The 18,549-nt window shown below is 42.2% G+C and overlaps 1 protein-coding gene across 1 annotated transcript in view; it reads right to left on the bottom strand.

The window, feature by feature from the left end:
- Positions 1-7,155: 7,155 nt before the first annotated feature.
- Positions 7,156-18,549, bottom strand: part of LOC149318350 (EF-hand domain-containing protein D1-like) — a 44,319-nt gene continuing 32,925 nt past the window's right edge. The window contains exons 3-4 of the mRNA XM_089509509.1: positions 10,316-10,450; positions 7,156-8,837 (exon numbers count right to left, since the gene is read on the bottom strand). Coding sequence (XP_089365635.1) covers positions 8,703-8,837; positions 10,316-10,450 — 270 coding nt within the window. The 3' untranslated portion in view covers positions 7,156-8,702. The remainder of the gene's footprint in view (positions 8,838-10,315; positions 10,451-18,549) is intronic.

Here is an 18,549-nt window from a genome sequence, read left to right as displayed (position 1 = left end):
TGGGCTGGCCCTCTTGGAAACTCTCCTCAACAGCCTCTTAATGTGAGGATGGCTGCCATTCTAGCTGCTCTCGTATGGAGCAGAAACGACGTGATGGCAGACACCTGCCTTATAACCATGTTGGGTCAAGTCCCTTCTTAATGTCATCTTGGATGGACTATAGCAGGTCAGCCACTGAAAACCTGAAGCAGTTGATGAGAACTTGCCTAAGCAGTGGATTATATGATCAATCAGAATAGAACCTGATCTAATCTGGACCTATGGCAGCTTCCATCCTATCACTGATCACCTTGTCAACTGGTTATAGCAATGAAGGTGATATTAAGGTGATTTTATTTGTAGTGATTAAGACTTCCCACTCTGAAAGAGGAATGTTAATGTCTGACCTCCAATTAAAATTTCAAAACAATGTGCAGTTCTTTACTGGAACATCTGTGAACCTGTGTAAAATAAGACTAATCCCATGGTTAGGCAAAGAAGACAATGGATTAACCTTTATCTCGCAGACATTGGTGAGTCCATGCAGAAGCATAGATGCACTCTGTGTTAACAGGGCATGTGGTCAGAATTAAGTCTGATTTCTTTTGAGGATGAACTTGTCTAGAGACTTCAAAAATCACCCCAACTCCATGTAGCAGACTATCATCAACCTGTATGAAGGCTGAGGGGTCTCCCGGCTAAATGAACTGCTGATTAAGGAGTCATGAAATGGGAACAGGGGCTTGGCAAGGATAGCCCTCTGGTATCTAATTTTGAGGAGAGAATTTTTTCCACAAAAGGGATCTGTCAAAGGAACACAAACCTAAATTTAAAATAGTATAGTGGACCCTCGATATGTACTGGAGTTGGATTCAGGTCTTTGCATGGATACCAGATCCATGGAAGTTGAAGTCACAGAAAATATAATGGTATAGTAAAATGGAGTCTCCTGTATAAAATAGTAAAATCACAGTTTGTTTTTGGAATGAATGAATATATATATATATATATATATATATAAAACAAGCTGTGCTAGCAGAAAAACAAAGCATAGGCACTAGGAAGTCCATTTTCCCAGCCTCAGAAGGCAGTGGACAATGGTGTTGTTTGGGCCAGACCTTGGCATGAAAACCCAGATTAGACACTCCCCCACACAGCAGCTAACCTATCACAATAAAATCATAGAATCATGGAGTTGGATGAGACCACAAGGGCCATCAAGTCCAACCCCCTGCCATGCAGGAAATCACAATCAAAGCCTGCCCAACAATATGCAAAGGAATCTTGTAGCACCCTGAGACCTCTAAAAGAAAGAGATTGGCAGCATGAACCTTCATGGCCTTGAACTCATCATATGCATAGCTTGTTACAATGGGTCTTCCAAGCCAGGCAGCAGCTGAATGGCAAGCCCATCAGCAGGCATTCTTATTTAAAATGTAAACTATCTAGCCAAGGTAAGAGGTAATTGTGATTTTTGTGGCAGACTCTTCAGGGCTGTGCAGGATGTCTGAATGGGATTTGAAGCAACCTCTTAGCAGAAAAACCTGATTATATTGTTTTAAAACACTCATGGAGGAAGGGGGGGGTCTCCTCCCCATGGAGAGGAGGCTGTTTGTCTGTTTGTTTTTTATATAATTTTTCTTAACTCCCTGTATTAGTGAGAACCATCTCATGGAAGAAACTGTATCTTTTAGTTTCTTCCCTTTAACAGACATCTCTCCTATGAAAGAAGGGAAGGCAAAGTGAGCTACCTCTCCTGAGGCTAGCTGACTGAGGTTCCCTGTGTTTTATAACAGGAACATAACCCTTTTGCCAATAAAGTGGAAGCTGCTTGGTCACCTTAATCCAATATATCTATCATCTAATATGAGATGTTTTTACCAAAGATCCTCAATGTATGTAAGCATTAGAGGTCTGCTGAGTGACCAGAGGCCTTCTCCTTGCTTGTTAACCTGTTTATTAGCATTTAAATGAATCTGTACTGTTAAAGCTTATGCTCTTAATGAGAAGTGGTATGGCTGAATAACAGTTTGCACAAAGGAGGTAGAACCATGTACTCATCTTATGTCTTAGGCTGTTCCAGCTAAGGCAAAAAGGCTGTGGCCCTAATGGAGACAGAGATGGATGCCCATGAGGAAGGAAGAAAAATCATCATGTTGGCTTATGGCTAGCCCTTTCCCTTGTTGAATTAGTTTCCAGGCATCTTCTCTGGCCTGGAAAAAGGAGAGGGGGTGAGCAGAAACAGCACAACTCAAACTTCATGGGCTAACAGTAATAAAATGAACACCAGAAAAAGTTAACCAGTATCTCTTGTAAATCGGAGCCCCTAGACCTGTTGCTATGGGGGGGGGCTCTCCCCTCCTTTATTTGCCCCATCAAGGGAGGCTGCCTGGGCAGTAGCTTCTTCCAGGCACTGAGGAAACTGCTCCTGGGTTAGCAGTGACCCAAGACCATTGCTAATCATGGGTAGATAGCTGTATATGGCCTGTAGTGTAGCCCTGATATTCACAGGGCATTTTGTTTTATTTATGTTTAAAACAGCCCCAACTTCAAGCTGGGGTTTAGAAGCTTAGCCCTTTTAATCTCAGGCAGGCTTTATAGTAACCTGGCTGCATTATAGAAGATGGCTTGGTCCTCAGCTCCCTTTCAACTTGCATAAGTAGCTGGGAAGGGCAGAGGGGCTGCTGTGGGACATGGCTGTACATTTACCTGAGGCATGTCTGTGTGCTGACAAGGATAATCTCTGATGGAAAGGAGAGGCCCGCTGCCACAGTTTGGGGCAGCCAAACACAATTGGGAGTGAAGGGAACTCTCCACTCATGATATCCACAAGTGGCTTTCCCCTTTTTATTGTTGTAATTTTTGGGAAGGGAACACAGGAGGATTTGTATCCATGTGCTCTCTCATAGAATTCTTGGGTTGGAAGAGACCCCAAGGGCCATCCAGTCCAACCCCATTCTGCCCTGCAGGAACTCTCAATCAAAGCATACCCGATAGATGGCCCTCCAACCCCTGTTTAGAAGTGGGTGACAGAGGCCATGCTCTCTCTGTGGAGGACATGAAGCCATTTTGTGCTTTTTTGTGGGATGCTCTGTGGCAGCCAAAAAGGACCATTTTAGAGTTGGAAGCTTCAGCTCCTGCTGAGCCAAGTCCAGCTTCCTTAAAGCCATGTGGCTGTACAACATAGAGGAGGAGTCCTCTGCCTCCTTACACACCATCTCAATATAAGAATTCAAAAGGAAAGTGCAGGAGCCCTGGCAACACCACCATGTGTTTCCCAGTCTGCAAAAGGATCCCCCACACCTATGGGGTCCTGGGTGTTATTGGGGCCAGAGATGGGAAGGAAGGGGGAGACCAAGGGTTTATGCCCCCATCTGCCCTCCTGGCAGAGTCCCAAACCTTATGCTAGGCATAGTGCCTGCAATGGCCCTGGCAGAGGCCTCATGGCAATGCCTGCCCCGAGAGAGGGCATTAGATCTGGCAAAGGCTATTTGATGGCTGGAGAGAGAGGGCCCCTGGTACTCACCCTTCTCCTGTGTCTTCTGGCTGGCTTGCCTCTCTGACCTTGGCCCTGTTTCAGGCTGGGCAGAGGTGATGCAGAGAAATCTCTTGCCATGGCTTTTGGCTGGCCTGTCCTCTGAACTCTGGCCGCAAATGGGCTGAGCAGACGCTGAGAAGGGAAGTTTCCATAACTTCCGGCCAGTTTCCTCACTGATCCCTGGCCTTAAACAGGCTGGGCAGAGGTGATGTGGAGAAACAGAGATATGGAGGGGATGCCCCTCATCATCTCTTCCCACGGCTCCCATGTGCTGCAATGCTGTTGCAGAAATCTCCTGTGCTCCCACCATGATAGGGGGCAGCTCTGGAGGAGGGAGAGTCATTGGCAAAGCCAAGACCTTTCTCCAGTCCTGGGACCCCTTGCCATATTAAGTCCTTCTTCATGCTCCCAAGGCAGCAAGAGAAACGAAGAGAAGAAAAGGACTGAAGTGGCAGTAGTGAAGAAGCTGCAGAGCAACAGCAAACACATCCCAATGGGTCTGTCTCTGAAGCCAGCTCCTTCTGTTGAGCTGGCAGACCCTGAGCTAGGGAAGCCTGAGCTAAGGATGACCCTTAGCCAGTGCTCTTGGGGTCCTCTGCCATAGCCACCACCAAGGAAGGGGGGAAAGGCAGGAGAGAGGAGAAGAAGGGAAGGCCAAGAGAACTCTCAAACCGCTTTCGAGAAAGGAAAAACCTTGCTGGCTGGAAGAGACACATCCTGCTAGGAGCATAGGCAGGAACAAGACTGAGGCTCAGGGGGGCTAGCTCCTCCCTATATAGGGGCCGGTCTTTTGTTTATTGTTCCTGCCTACAGGAGCAAATAGGAGGAGCTAAACCCAGATTACAGGAGGACAGGACGTTCCTATTTAGTGGTGCTGGGAAATAAACACTATTTGAAATCATTTTATAATCATTTAATAGATTTCAGTTTCCTTCCAAGATGCGAACAGCACACACAGTAATAAAAATCATTTAAAACAGACATCAGTATGAAAGTACAAAAATAAATCAAATAATTAGTTAATTTAAGCCAGCCATTATAGTTTAGTATTCCAGCTCTGGCAATTAAGGCGGCCCTGCTCCAGCATGTTCTCTAAATCTGTGAATCATATGGCTTCACAATAACTGACACTGCTTTCAGTAAGAGATTGACAGCTGTTCTGCACTAGTTTTCTATCATTTTTATTTTTTTAATAATTTTTTTCTATAATTTTTATTATGTTGTATAATTATTTCATTTTCAATGTCTTGAGAAACTCTTTGGTGAACGGTGACCTATTTTAGTACAGTATAGTAAAGGATTCACAACAGGTATGTGATGCAGAGTTATTAGATTTAGTAATTTGAATAGCAGAAAAGAATTCTCTGTCCAATGAATAGGAAAAAATAACCAAAAATGAATAACCAAAAAAGGTAACTTTATAATACAGTAACTTTATAAACATTAACAGCAATTATAAATTACAAGGTTCAGCATCAATGTTAGTCATCCCCCCTGGCAAAATTCTTATCTAGAGTTGTTTTTATTTAGTTTCTGTCATAAAGCAGGATTAACAGTCTGTAATTTTAATTTAGGGCAGCCAAGGAAAAGAGTTGGAGCTCTCAAGAATTCCTGCACTTGGCCACAGCCAATTTGCCCATTGTACCATATCATTCCAGACCAGTCATTCATGCAATTACCAAGTTGCTAAATCTCAAACCTCAAATTTCCTTGTGCAAAAAAGGACGTTGTTTGTTTTACTTTGTGTGGCTAACAAATGAACATGAAACAGCAAGTTTCTCAAAACGCTAAATCTTTTTTAAAATGCAAACATAAAAGCATAGCAGCAGTAACATAACCACAGTTATCTTAAATATATAAAATGTCTAATTTAGTGAGGAGCTTTATTGCCCCTGCATATATACCCTAAAGGCACCAGATCCCATGTGATCTTGGGATGGGAGAGTGCCAACAAATACTGGCTGCTGTAGGCCGTATCTTAAAGGAATTGGCAAAATTACCTCCAAGTAGTCCTTGCCTAAAATAAAATTCTGAAAAACTCATGGGATTACCATAAGTTGACAGTAACTTGAAGGCATGCATGCACACACACCTCTTATGTTCTCACTCTACAATTTCACATTTTCTAGGGGAAGCGTGTGTGTGTGTGCATGTGTGTGTGTATGAGAGACGTCTTTAAACAGAGAGTTGGCTGGATAGCCATCTGTTGAAGATGCTTTGATTGAGATTTCCTGCATGGCAGGGGGTTGGACTGGATGGCCCTTGTGGTCTCTTCCAACTCTATGATTCTATGGCAGGATACAGACCGCCCCTTTGGGGCGGCCTGCACGCACCCCTTTCCCCGACGGATCGGGGCCTCAGCTGCCACATTGGCAGCCCCAGAGGCCCCAATCCGCCGCTTTTCCTGGCCTCGAGGAAGCGGCAAAAAGCCGCTTCCCCACAGCCTGGAAAGGGGTGTCCTTGGGGCTTCATGCCCCAAGGACACCCCAACAGCAGCGGGGAAAGGGACCCCCTTCTCTCTGTATCGCTGGTGCAGCCATTTAAAGACCGCACCAGCGATATGCGTGGCCGAAGGAGCTCCGAAACGGAGCTCCTTCTGGCGCCACTGAAAGGGCACCAGGATGTCACGTCTGTGGCGTGCTGTTTGGCTGCGGCAGGGCCGTGACATTGTAATGGCGGCGCCTATGTAGAAAGGGCACCGGCATTACAATGCCACAGCCACGTACTAGGGTTGCGGGGTGTCTGGAAAGGACGCCCCGAGGGAACCCTAGTACGTATCCAGGCCGGTGCTTTGCACCTGTCTGGATACCGCCTATGACACCTTCAAGTGTCTTTGTTGTTGTTGTGTGCTTTCACATTGTTTCTGACTTATGGTGACCCTATGACAGGGTTTTCTTGGCAAGATTTGTTTAAAGGAAGTTTGCCATTGCCTTCCCCTGAGGTTCAGAGCATGCAAATTGCCCAAAGGCCAGGGTATTTAGGACCTCTAAAAGAAGTATCATGCATGTATTAGTAAAATGCTCACTCATCTTTCAGTAGGTGGCGCTCAAATAAAAGGATTATTATTATTATGAACTACACAGCCTGTTCATTGAAGAATCACTGAATAAAATATGCACTAAGGATGGCCGCCTTGGCTTTTTTTCTTGAGCAGGCACTCCTTAAGGAAATTATACTTTAAAAAAAAACAGGTAGCAAAGTATTTTGTCAAAATAAGAATTCATACAAAAACAGCCTCTCTATACACCTTACCTAAAAAATTTCAAATGGTTCTACAAGTGGGAAACTGATTCAAATCCCATTATATCATTTTTTTTACCGGCAATGTAAAAAATTACAAATAACTAGGCCTAAGATTTTAACCTAAGATTGGCACTTATAAAAACAAGAGAGAGCTGGTTGGTGGAATCTTGGATCAGTGAGAATTAACCATATCAGCTTTTGAGTAATATTTCTAGACAATGTTATCTTTAAGGCTCAGGTTAGTACCCCAATCAGTATTTCAGCAAACATTATATATTCAATAACCTAAAACTTCTGACATTGGGATAAAGCGCAGAAAGATTTTTCCACAGTAGAAGTGCAGCCAACCACCCCTTTACTCTGAAACAGAACAAAGAAAATCAAGTTAGCCCCAGTCAAGTTTTAAAAAGTTTTATTTCCACAACTAAGCAAGAGAAAAGAAATAATAATTCCAACTTTGTAATGTATAAAAACATTTATTATAAATATTTTTAGCTAAAACATGGGATTCTTATCAAATATAATCTGTGGATTTGAAAATACAGTTTTAATTGGTTAGCAATTCTCCCACCCATTATTAAATGGGCTCCCTTTAATTATTCAGGACTCACAGTTTAGTGTCACAGTGTAAAAAGCTAAAAAAAGAAGTCAAAATAAAGAAGATATCTGGTTTGTGATCTGAACACAGGAGGGCATTCTTGTTTTCTAAGTATGTGAAATATATACATAAGTGTAAACTGTGAATATAATACAAGCTTGTTGAACAGTATAACATGCCATAATCTGTATTTGGAATGTATTTTTCCTTGCAAGCAGAAACCGATGAAAGTGGCAGTTTTATGTAAGTGGTGACTACAGAAGTTGCTGCCTTCCCACGTATGTCCACAAGAAGATTTACAAGACAAAGATAATTTGTCCCCAAAACGTATTATACATATCCCTAAATGACCTATTGATGGATGTTTTCTGGCTTCTTAAAACCCAATAGATAAAAAAAGAAAGAAATGAGCTATGAACTCATGCAGAAGCATGGAATGTGGCCTGAGAAATAGACAGTATCATTAGTAGCACTGTTTCTTTAGAATATGGCCACTTGTGTATACATGGAAAGGGAAAAACTGAACATTGACTTCAATGCCTTTGAGCAAAATATATGTGACAAATATTTGACAGGCCTGGGTTTAGATAGTGTAAGTAGAATATGCAACATGGCTTTCCTAACACCTCTTTGCATCTTCTGGCCCTTGTATCCCCTGAAAATCTTTTGCTGGGGATTAAAGAAAAGCTGCAGTAATCGTAAGGCTAGTGGAAAGAATTGGCCAAAAACTCCTTTCACGAGAGGAAGTGTCTGCCATTCATGCCTTGTCAATATCTACTAACTGATCCATTACTGGGACCAGGGTTTTCTAGGGTAAGAAGCACAAAGGGGGCAACTAGCCACTGGGACATTTCTGTATGAATGAAAAGATTATGATGTGTGCCCATAAGAATACCCTGTTTGTTGGGAAGCAAGAAATTAGTTTTGTGAAAATTAGGAAGAGGCAAAAAGGTATACAGAATGGAAAGTTAAAAGAAAATTATATAGACAGAGACATTCAGAATGACAGAAAAAAATTGTAACCTCAAAATGCAATTGGTCAGGATCCTGTTACTTCTCAGATGCTCCTATATCCTTTCTGGAGGCTTAAAATTAAGGAATTTGATTTCCCCAAAGCAATGCCCATTAAAATGAAAGGGTCACCTTGGCCACTCTTTAGTATTCGCATCAATCTGAATACCACTATAAATGGCATATCCTCCAGCTTTTAGTTAGGAGAATTTTTGTTTGTTTTTTGGCAAATAGATTCAAATCAGTTTTGTTTCCTCTGCAGGTGAATGGCTAGCCAAAGGCAAGATTTTTAAGAATGTACTCCAGTCACAAGTGACAGACAGATTGTCCCAGTTATTGACTGAATGCTGACTTGAGTTCTCGGAATGCTGCTCTGCGGTGCTTTCTTTCCTCTTCCTCACGCTTTCGCTCATCTTGCTCTGCTTTTATTTCTGCTTCAAACTTGCTGGCACAAGACAAAGCTTGAACCTAAAATACAGCAGTAGATAGGTAACACAAGGCAAGGATCAGGAGATGAAAGATACATTTCCTCATTAGCTGTCCTGAGCTATCAGTAGAAAAGGCAGAGTATAAACATAATACATAATAATATTTCAAGCAAAAAGATTAGTACCATCAGCTTGGTTTAAAGCTGATGTACACGCTGATAGTCCTGATCTCTTGGCCTGGACTGGTATAAAGTATACACATTGCATCACCTACATACAGATGACATTATCATAACCCAGTATTATTATTAGCAACTTCTATTATTTCTCCAAGACTACAATGTTTTAAAAGTCCTGCAGATGCTAACCATGTGGGATACAGACCGCCCAAAAAGGGCGGTCTCCCGCCGCCCTGGTTTGCTCCGCGAGGGAGCCGCAGCGGCCAAACCGCACAAAAAGCAGGTTCATCTCGCAGCACGCTTGTGATGCCACAATGCGCCAATTGCACACTTGCGGTGTCACAAGCATGCCGGGACATGCGGACGCTAGGCATCCATCACGTCAAAATGGTGGTGCCCATGTAGACAGGGCACCGCCATTTTTCACTCCCAGTATGTACTAGGGTTAGGGAGCGTGTGAATGGTGTGTGCTCCCTAACCCTACTGCTGCTGCTGCCACGCTACAAAATGGAGGTATGTATTCCGCCCATATTACACTGAAGGCCTAACATTACAACTTCATTCAGAAATCCTCACAACAAGTTACCAGTAGAAGAAAAACCAGCATTACAGCACATTTCCCCTCACAGTGTAAAGGGCTTTTTCCAATTAAAATGTAAAATAGGTCACTTTAAAAAAAAAATACTTGGTGGGAGGAGTTTATGTTACTGATTATATGCAGAGTTGCATACAGCTAGACTCTGTCACAAACACATAGAACACATTTATCCTGAACTTGATCTCGAAGAAAGGAGTGTCCAATTGTGTGTGTGTGTGTGTGTGTGTGTATAGCTCATGTATTATGTACTTCTGAACACACCCTGTGAAATGGATTTGTGTTTCATCTGACAGATCCATTAGTTCAAGGAAAGCATAATAATTTGTAGAAAGCCAGACTCTTTCTTCTATGCACATGCTAATTCATAAATAAGTCTCACTGTGTTCAGTGGTGCTTATTTCATTAGAAAACTATTTGAGATTACAGTCTAAGGCCAGAAGAGTGTTGATTTGTGGAGCATTATGCTCCAGAAGTGCCATGCATTACATTACTGCAACTGCTAGTTGCAATGCCAGATATCCTTTTAATGAGCTTGTATAACTAGCAAGCAGCTCCATGTGGGTTCCCTGGCAGCACTACGATCAAGAATGCTCCCAGTGAGGCATTCGGGCACAGCTCCACTTCTTGCCCCCTCAAGTGTGCCACCTCTCAACAATCCTATGGAGTTGTACCAGCAGAACTTTCCAGCCGTTATATGCACTCTTCTCCCACTGTAACAAGATTCAAAGCTCTTGTTCATACCTTTGCTTCAAAGAAATTCTTGGCTCCTTTTACTCCCTCAAGGGCAACATCTATTTCAGAGAGTTTAGCCAAAGCCATCAAACCACTGTCTTCTTCGAGCTCCCCAGCTGCAGCTTTGTGAAAAATTAGTAGGAACTAAAGAAAAGAGAAAGTGTGAAAAATAATTATTTGGAAAAGGTAACAGAAAAAAGTTTCATATAGTATGAGCTTACACTTTTATAATGGGGAGCTGCAGCAGAATAGCATTCCATTCTCTACTGATCCAGAAATATACTTATTTAAGCCAAAACTGATGAAATGCAGAGGATTCATGGTTTGATCTCCCAATATTTTATTTTATTTTTACCAACAAGGAACCAGGAGAGGTGCGTCTACAAATCAGAGAAGTAATTATAGCAAGTGCTACTTACAAGTCATTTAAGTTTACTCATATACACTTAGTATTGATGTCACTGTTCATTCCATGCACAGATCATATTCTTTCACTAGAGGACAGCAGAGTCTCAGCATGCTAGAAACTACACCCAGGAAATTAGGCATCTGGCAGAACCTTTTGTTCCCACGTTTTCTCCCCAGCTGCTCACTAATATGGCATTTGAAATAGAAATTGAAAGACTCCCAAAATCCCCTGGGAATAAGTGAGGGAATATAATGAAACTGCTGGCTATTTTCAAGCCACACACATAATATGTTTATTCACCAACTGCCTGCAAGTTTTGCTGTGACAGTGCAGAACTTGTACTGAATCACATTCTTAATCTCAACACATCTCTAATGAAGGCATTGTCATGATGTGGCCATTACTCACAGAGAGAGTGAAAACCGGGAAAGGGTGGAGATAGGGAGAGGCTCTTTGACTTGGCTAACACACCCTATATCTGAATTCCTCTTCGAGAGTATCATTCGACTCCTGATGCAAGGCACATAACTTAAACTTTCCTGCAGCTGGAAAACTGTAAACAATTATGAAGCCATCTCCTATCAAGACAGACCATTGGTCTGCATACCTAAGTACTGTCTATAATCTATTTCAAAATTGCTCACTAGACCTTGCAGGTCTTCTTCTAGGTTTTGTATTCTTATTATGGCTTGAGAATAAAGCTGCCACAATATAGTTTTAAAATTCATAGTCAAATCACTGTGGCTTTTGTCTGCAAAAGCAGGACACTAATGAAAATGATAGATCCTTGGAAGCAGATTGATATTGGTAGTTTCCTGAGTGCATTATCAGCATGGCAGCAATTTCTGTAAATGCTTCACTAACTCTGTAAAAACAACACATCCACTTCTAAGTTAGAAGTGCCTGACCAGCGTTACTTTATTGGAGTGAATGAAGCAGATGGGCAAATGGCTAAAAATCAGGTAGCAAAATTCAGAAGGGATTCAAGGTGCCATTCTATCCCCAAAACTATCCAATATCTATAGAAACTACTGGAGAGATCATCCGCAGGCATGGGGCGGGATGTTATCAGTTAGCTAATGGCACCCAAATATACTTCTCCATGCCTTCAAAAACAGCTTCAGCTAAGGGTACTATGGCCTGTTACAGACTGCCAAAATAAAGCTGCTTCGGGTCTCTTTGGAGGTATGCTATTTAAATGATGCATGGGTCCTAAGAGTCCGGAGGTCATGCCAAAGCCACATTCCATTCCTAAGCACTGGAGTGCAGCTTTGGTGCAGCTTCCGGATTCTTAGGATGCATGCATCATTTAAACAGCATACCTCCAAAGAGACCCGAAGCAGCTTTATTTTGGCAGTCTGTAACTAAGGCGGGATACAGACGGGCAAAAAGGGGTGTATTCATGACGTCATGAAGGTAGAGCCTTCAGACGGGCCTTACCTGAATGCCGCCATGAACACGCCCCCCGCACGCCCCAAGCGGGAAGAAGCGGCATTAAAAAGGTGCTGCTTTTCTCCGCTTCTTTTCCGTTTGATGCGCAGCTGCGCAGCTCCGTCTGTAAGCTGCTGCACCGGTACGCCAGAATTGCTACACCGCTAATTTAAGTTGCCCATTTAAAAGCTCCGTGTCTGCTGCGTCGCATAATGAGTTGGGGTCCTGGAACATGCGCAGTTTGCAGTCAGGCTTTAATTGCAGCGTCAGCTGCCATGCAGGTGTGGAAGCTGCAGCACAGCTGCAGCGCATTTTAAGACTCGTAACCCTAACCCTAACCCTAACCCTAACCCTAGAGCAACATGTACACATGCGCTGCTTGGAAAGTTTGGACTTTAAAGTGAGCCCCTACACACATTCCTGTGCCATTTTCACCTAACAATAAAAACCGCTAAAACTGTAAATATTTACATATGTACAAGGGAGGTGATGGGGGATGGCAGGGGGACAGCGGTGGCAGCGGCGACAGCTGTGGCTGTGCATTGCAGATTCAGCAAGAGTGCGGGGACCAAAGGAGAGGAGGCATCCATGATGCTGGTGACACTGGCAAAGTGCAAGAGGACAAGGATGCCAACACCAGCTGATCACCAGCTGGCAGGAGACCACCGTTGTTCTTGGGCAGAGCGGGGGAAAAAGTTTTAAAGGGGCTTGGGCACTTTAAATGTGCACATAGGCTTTCTGCCGCCGCTGCTTAGCGCTGCAGCTGCGCAGCTGCGCATCCGCCAGCCGGCAAAAGAAAAAAAAGCACCGTTTTTGGCCGCCCGTGAGGAAGCTGCCTCTCTCTTTGCAGCGTCCTCCGAGGCGGCGGTTTGGAAACTGCGGGTCAGAAACGGCCCCAGGTGAGGCGTCTTCACTGCCCCCCATGTGGAAGCCCCATCTCCTGAGCCACGCCCCCAGGGTGGGCGGTCTGGAGGCTCCGTATTCAGCAGAATACACCTCCAAGACGTCTTCCCCTGCCTGTCTGTATCCCACCTAAGTATCCTCTAAATGAATGCTTGGAAGAGGGAATGGGTTGGGTAAAGAAAAACAAATTGAAACTGAATCCAGACAAGACAGAGGTGCTTACTGTCAAGGGCCCTAATCCGGAACTGGAGGTGTTTCAACCAGTTCTGAATGGGGTCACACTCCCCCTGAAATACTGTGTTCACAGTATGGGGGTGCTCCTGGATCCATCCCTCCAAATGTCAGCTCAGCTAGATGCAAGGGTCAGGAGGGCCTGTTATCAGCTTCAGTTGATATGCCGACTGCACCCCTTTCTAGAATCAGAGGACCTAAAGATGTAGTAGGTGTGCTGGTAACCTTAAGACTGTGTTATACCTTGGGCTACCTTTGTACCAAGTCCAGAAATTCCAGCTGGTTCAGAATATGGCAGCCAGACTGATTACGGATACATCAGAGTGATCACGTTACTCCAATCTTAAAATCACTCCATTAGCTGCCAATTAATTTCTGAGCAAACTATAAAGTTTTGGTTATACCTTTAGAGTCCTACATGGTTTGGGTCCAGGTTACCTACAGGATTGCCTTCTCCCGTACAATCCACCCTGTACAGTCAGATTGTCTGGGAAATGTTTGCTCCAACCAGCAAGGACTAGACTGGCAACAGTTTCTCAGAGGACTTTTTCATCTGCTACCCCCAGACTGTGGAATGACCTGTCGGAAGAGACAGAACAGCTAAAAATGCCGACAGTATTTGAAACAGCATTAAAGACACATCTCTTCCTGCAGGCCTATCCAGTCAATTTCAGATCATGACTTTTTAATCTGTATATGAATGTTTATGAGTGCATTTTAATGATTTTATAGTATTGTGTTTTAACTGTTCATTTATGTGTTTTTAATTGTTTTGTATTTTAACATGTACCCCCACCTTGAGGAGAGGCAGGAAAAAAATAAAATTTATCGATAATTATGAATACAATGATTATGTGTGGGTCTTTTGGAAATTAAAATCCAAAGTTTCAAACATGAAATCTAACATCAAATTTGAAATCCAATTTCATCGGCAGAAGGATTGCCATAAGGTTCCATTTTGTTCCTCATTTTCCTTTTCATCAATTTCAGGTAAAGCTGTAAATGTACTGAATCACTATCTCCAACTGCTAATAGATCAAATGAACACCGACCCATAACGTTCAGCCCAGACATAATGGTTTTGGTGTCAGTGGATGCTTTGTCTGGTCAAGAAAGCCAAGTTCAATTCTGTGCACTTCTTTCTTAAAGCTTAACTTTGCAGTCAGGGGTGCTTTTAAATCCAACCTTGTCCTTGGAGGCCAAGAAGTCTATATGACAAAAATCCGCCACACAACTGCAGCCCTCCCTAGTCACAGATTGCTTTGCACTGACATCTCACCCAAACATTATATGTGAAGCTACCGTTAAAGAGTTTTCAGAAACTACAGCTCATTCAAAATGTAACAACTAGACTGCTGACCAGTCAAAGGAATGTCAGTCTAAAGCAGCTGTGCTGATTCACACTGAAGTATTGGTTTTAAAGACAGCCTGGCTGCCTAAAGAAACCTCCGTCTCCACATAAACCTTCTGTGATCTTTTTCTAAAGCTATTATCTAAGTTCCCACATTATTGGCGTTAGGGTGCTTTCTACTGTACCTCATCCACTTTGGCTTTTGCTCCCCAAGCACCATTTTTATTTTCAGGGCCAGGTGAACATCTTTACGTTTCCCCAGGACAGTGAACACAATGAATTTTAATGCTAGCATTTTATCTGCTGGTTTTTATTGTTGTTTCATCACATTTTAAATTCTATGTAAATCTGCTCTGAGAATATTGTTGACTGGATAAAAGGGTAAGGTATTTGTTAGATATAAATCCATACATACATTTCTTTTTTCAAAACACATTCTTTACCACTGAGCTATGGAGTGCCCCAATTTCACTGGTCTCTTATCCTATTAATGAAGAAACAGCTACCATATTGAAAGAAGCATAGCACATGCTTGTCCATGTGAGTGCCCTTATGTAAAAAAGGAGAAGGGCTTTGTGAACTGGTAGATTTGCACAGAGAAATAATTAAAAGTCCAGCTAACTGAAAACATCCCAGTCAAGCCCTACATACCCATCACACCATATAAAACGGGTAGGCAATCTTTTTGAGCCGGGGGCCGGGTTGCTGTCCCTTGGACAACTGGGGGGTCGAAGCCAAAAAATAAATAATTAAATAATTTTTTAAAAAAATAAATATATAAATAAACCAGGACAAATGTAGGACAAAATTTTCAAATGGAAGACACTTTTTAAAAAAAAATGGAGGACACACGAAAAAATTTGCTGATTTTTTAAAAAATGTTAATATAAATGCATGTTTCTGAGGCTTCTATAGACAATTGCCCCCCAAAGGCCCCGGCGGCAATCGGCGGCAGGACCAAGCTGGGGCCGGTCCCAAGGCCTCGCCGGGCCGCATCCGGCCCACGGGCCGCAGGTTGCCTACCCCTGAAAAAATGTAAGCTATAATTCCAGTATGTCCAGTCCCACAGACTTAATACTTCCTGAAGCTTGGTCCATATCAGTATCAGTCATTCCTTCCCCCAGTTCCAACATCACCTTCTTCATAAATTGACTACCAGCAGGAAGCCCTTGATACCCAAACACATTCTCATCTAGTATGCAAAGGGATCTTGTACCACCACTGAGATTAACTGAAAGAGAGAAGTTGGTAACTTGGGCTTTTGCAGATTTGAGTCTGCCAGTTCAGACCAGGTAAGCATATTGTGAAAGACAGATGCAGAGGAGTGGAAAAATAATTCAGTCTTCAGAAGTGAGCAAATTCCCCCATTTGGCTGGGCAAGTAGGGAAATATGCTGTTGTACCAGCTGACCCAGCCAATAAAAAGCATGTGGGAATGACTCACCAAACAGCTGGGAACAGGTCATAGATACAAGTTGCCAAATCCAGATCATCTCTGTGCACAAGGACAGAAGGGACTCTGTGTATAAGTGGCAAGAGATTTCAGCATATTCACATAATCCACGTGGCTTTTGGAGAGATCCTCACAATAATTCAGGACAGAATTAACAAGACATGAATGTGCTCAAGAATATAATTTAGGGTTTTACAAACTATACAACCAATCTATGCTCTTCAAATACCCATAGAATAAAATCATATTCTCTTCCGGTATAGTCACAAAATTTTGGAGAATTATGATAAAACAATGTTAACATATCATATTACAGTGCTTAATGGCAGATTCACCGTGGAATTCTGATGATCAGACACTATCTTATGAGCCTCAATGACACAAGTTTTTTAAGGTAACTCCCCTAAATAAATAAATAAATAAGCAAGGAAGCAAGATATGTAACAGCAAATATCACTATTCTGGTTGAAGGAAAGTTAATAGCAGCCACATGGCTTTAAATTCACTTTGAAATGTAGAGTGCACTGGTTTGGAGGCAATTGGTGATGTATTGATGGACTCAAAATGCCAAAAGTACAAAATTAACTTCATTAAAATGGTCCTTTGTCAAGACAAGCAGGAATAAGTAACTGATACAACAGGAAAGGGCTGTACAAGTTCCAGAGTTATTTCACCACCCTAGGGAACTCCTGTTAGTTCTTTTTCTCTACTATGAAGTGGGGGTGGAACATAGTTGGAAGCAATTTAGAAATCAGAAGAATATGAGCTTGTCCTACAGTTGCTAGTGGCTAAACTGCTACAGTGCAGATGGTAGAACACAAGCAGGTACAAATTGCTTATGTCTAGGATAAACTTACAGTTGGTTCCAGTATGAATAATATGATGGTTTCTCTGTGGAGCAGTTTTGTAGCCTTTTATAGACTTCTCAGATCAGCACAAAATTGCATCTTTCATCCTCTTCCTGATGCATATTTTTAAAATGCAGAAAAAGCAGTTTAATTTCCACAAATGTTATATGTCAAGCAATTCATTATTTTGAAGCCAATTCATGAGCTCAAGATAGGGGAAATAAGATGTTTTCTTACAAAGAAAGTCTCTGCCTAGGCCTGGTTTATTTGCTCACTCTCAGAACTCACAGTACTACTCCACTAAGAAATAAAAAATGTACTTTTTACTGTCTTCTTTATTTACTTATTTAAAGTAATTTCTATTCCATTTCCCATGATGAAGTATAGCACTGTTCTCAAAAATTAAAATGAACTTTCTGGTAAGAACTAGGTAAAAACAAAATCAAGGTCCGCAAGTAATAAGCAGAAAAGCTGAATGCAACTTGATATCAGGTTACAGCAATGTATGAATAATATACTGTCTCTTTAAGACTTATTGAGCAAATCTTGTTGATATTTAAAAAACCTGGCTGAAACTGGTTAAGTTGCTGTTAGTTGGCAGAGGAAGGGAAGCTCTAGAGATAACATTTACTATGCTGCAGAGAACTATCTTTAAAGTTAATCAATTGTTTGTGTTAGGAGTACAAGCTGGTGGGAACAAGCAAAAGCATACTTAACTAGCAGTAAGGTCACAAATGAGAAAAGAGTATAACTAAAGGTCACTTGATCTTCCTTCTCTTTCCGCTTTAGTTCTTTATAGCTTCCTTAAAGATCCTACAAATTGATCACAATTTCATGCTTGACCTTGACATAGCTTTGTCTCTGTCGCTGCGTGCATCATATGAAGAAACTTGGCACAATAGGATGCGGGAGAAGGGACCCCTTCTAGTGGAAAATTCAGACATCCATAAATGAGAGAGGACACGTTCTTGGATGGCAGTTTATTGATCCATGCCAAACCAAAACTAAACCAGGGCTCCTTATCCTCCTCTGGAGTAAAAGCAGTCTCCAAGAAAGAACAGCCCTTGCTTCAACTTCAAAGAACAGCTGGTAATATCAGAACAAAGGGGGGGAAGAAAGAGTAAAAGAGAATGATTGCTACAACTTGGTTCCAAGCATCTGCTAAATGTGATTGGTGGGAACAAGAGAAGAAGAGTTGGATAAAATTGTTCTACTCTATTTGTTTTTGGTGAAAGTCAAGAAAAATACCATAAAAACACAGTATTCACAGTAAGTTATAAAGAAACCATGGGAGAGGTCTCTGGGTCTTATTAGGAGAGGGATGACCACACCATAATGTCCTAGTTAGGAAGTAGTTTTCTGGGAATGTTTTAAAAGCTGGAAGAGCCACTGTTCCACAGTAAAGTTTCCCACTGCTTGAAATTCCTGGCCTTTTTTCCACTGCTTGCGTGGTAATGACCATCTAGTAGTACTCCACTCAGTATGCTGCCTTTGAAATACATCTCCAACAGACTTCACATTTAGGTAGCTCTTATCAGTACAATAAAAACATAAAAGTCTGGTTAAAGTGAGAAAGCATGTGGTTATACATAAACAGCCATAAAAGTAGAAATTACAG

The sequence above is a fragment of the Sceloporus occidentalis genome, unplaced genomic scaffold, assembly GCF_023333645.1.
Source record: "Sceloporus occidentalis isolate IW3139 unplaced genomic scaffold, rSceOcc1.0.p SCAF_2, whole genome shotgun sequence".
In the NCBI taxonomy this organism is placed as follows: domain Eukaryota; kingdom Metazoa; phylum Chordata; class Lepidosauria; order Squamata; family Phrynosomatidae; genus Sceloporus; species Sceloporus occidentalis.
This window is presented reverse-complemented; position numbering and strand designations above follow the sequence as displayed.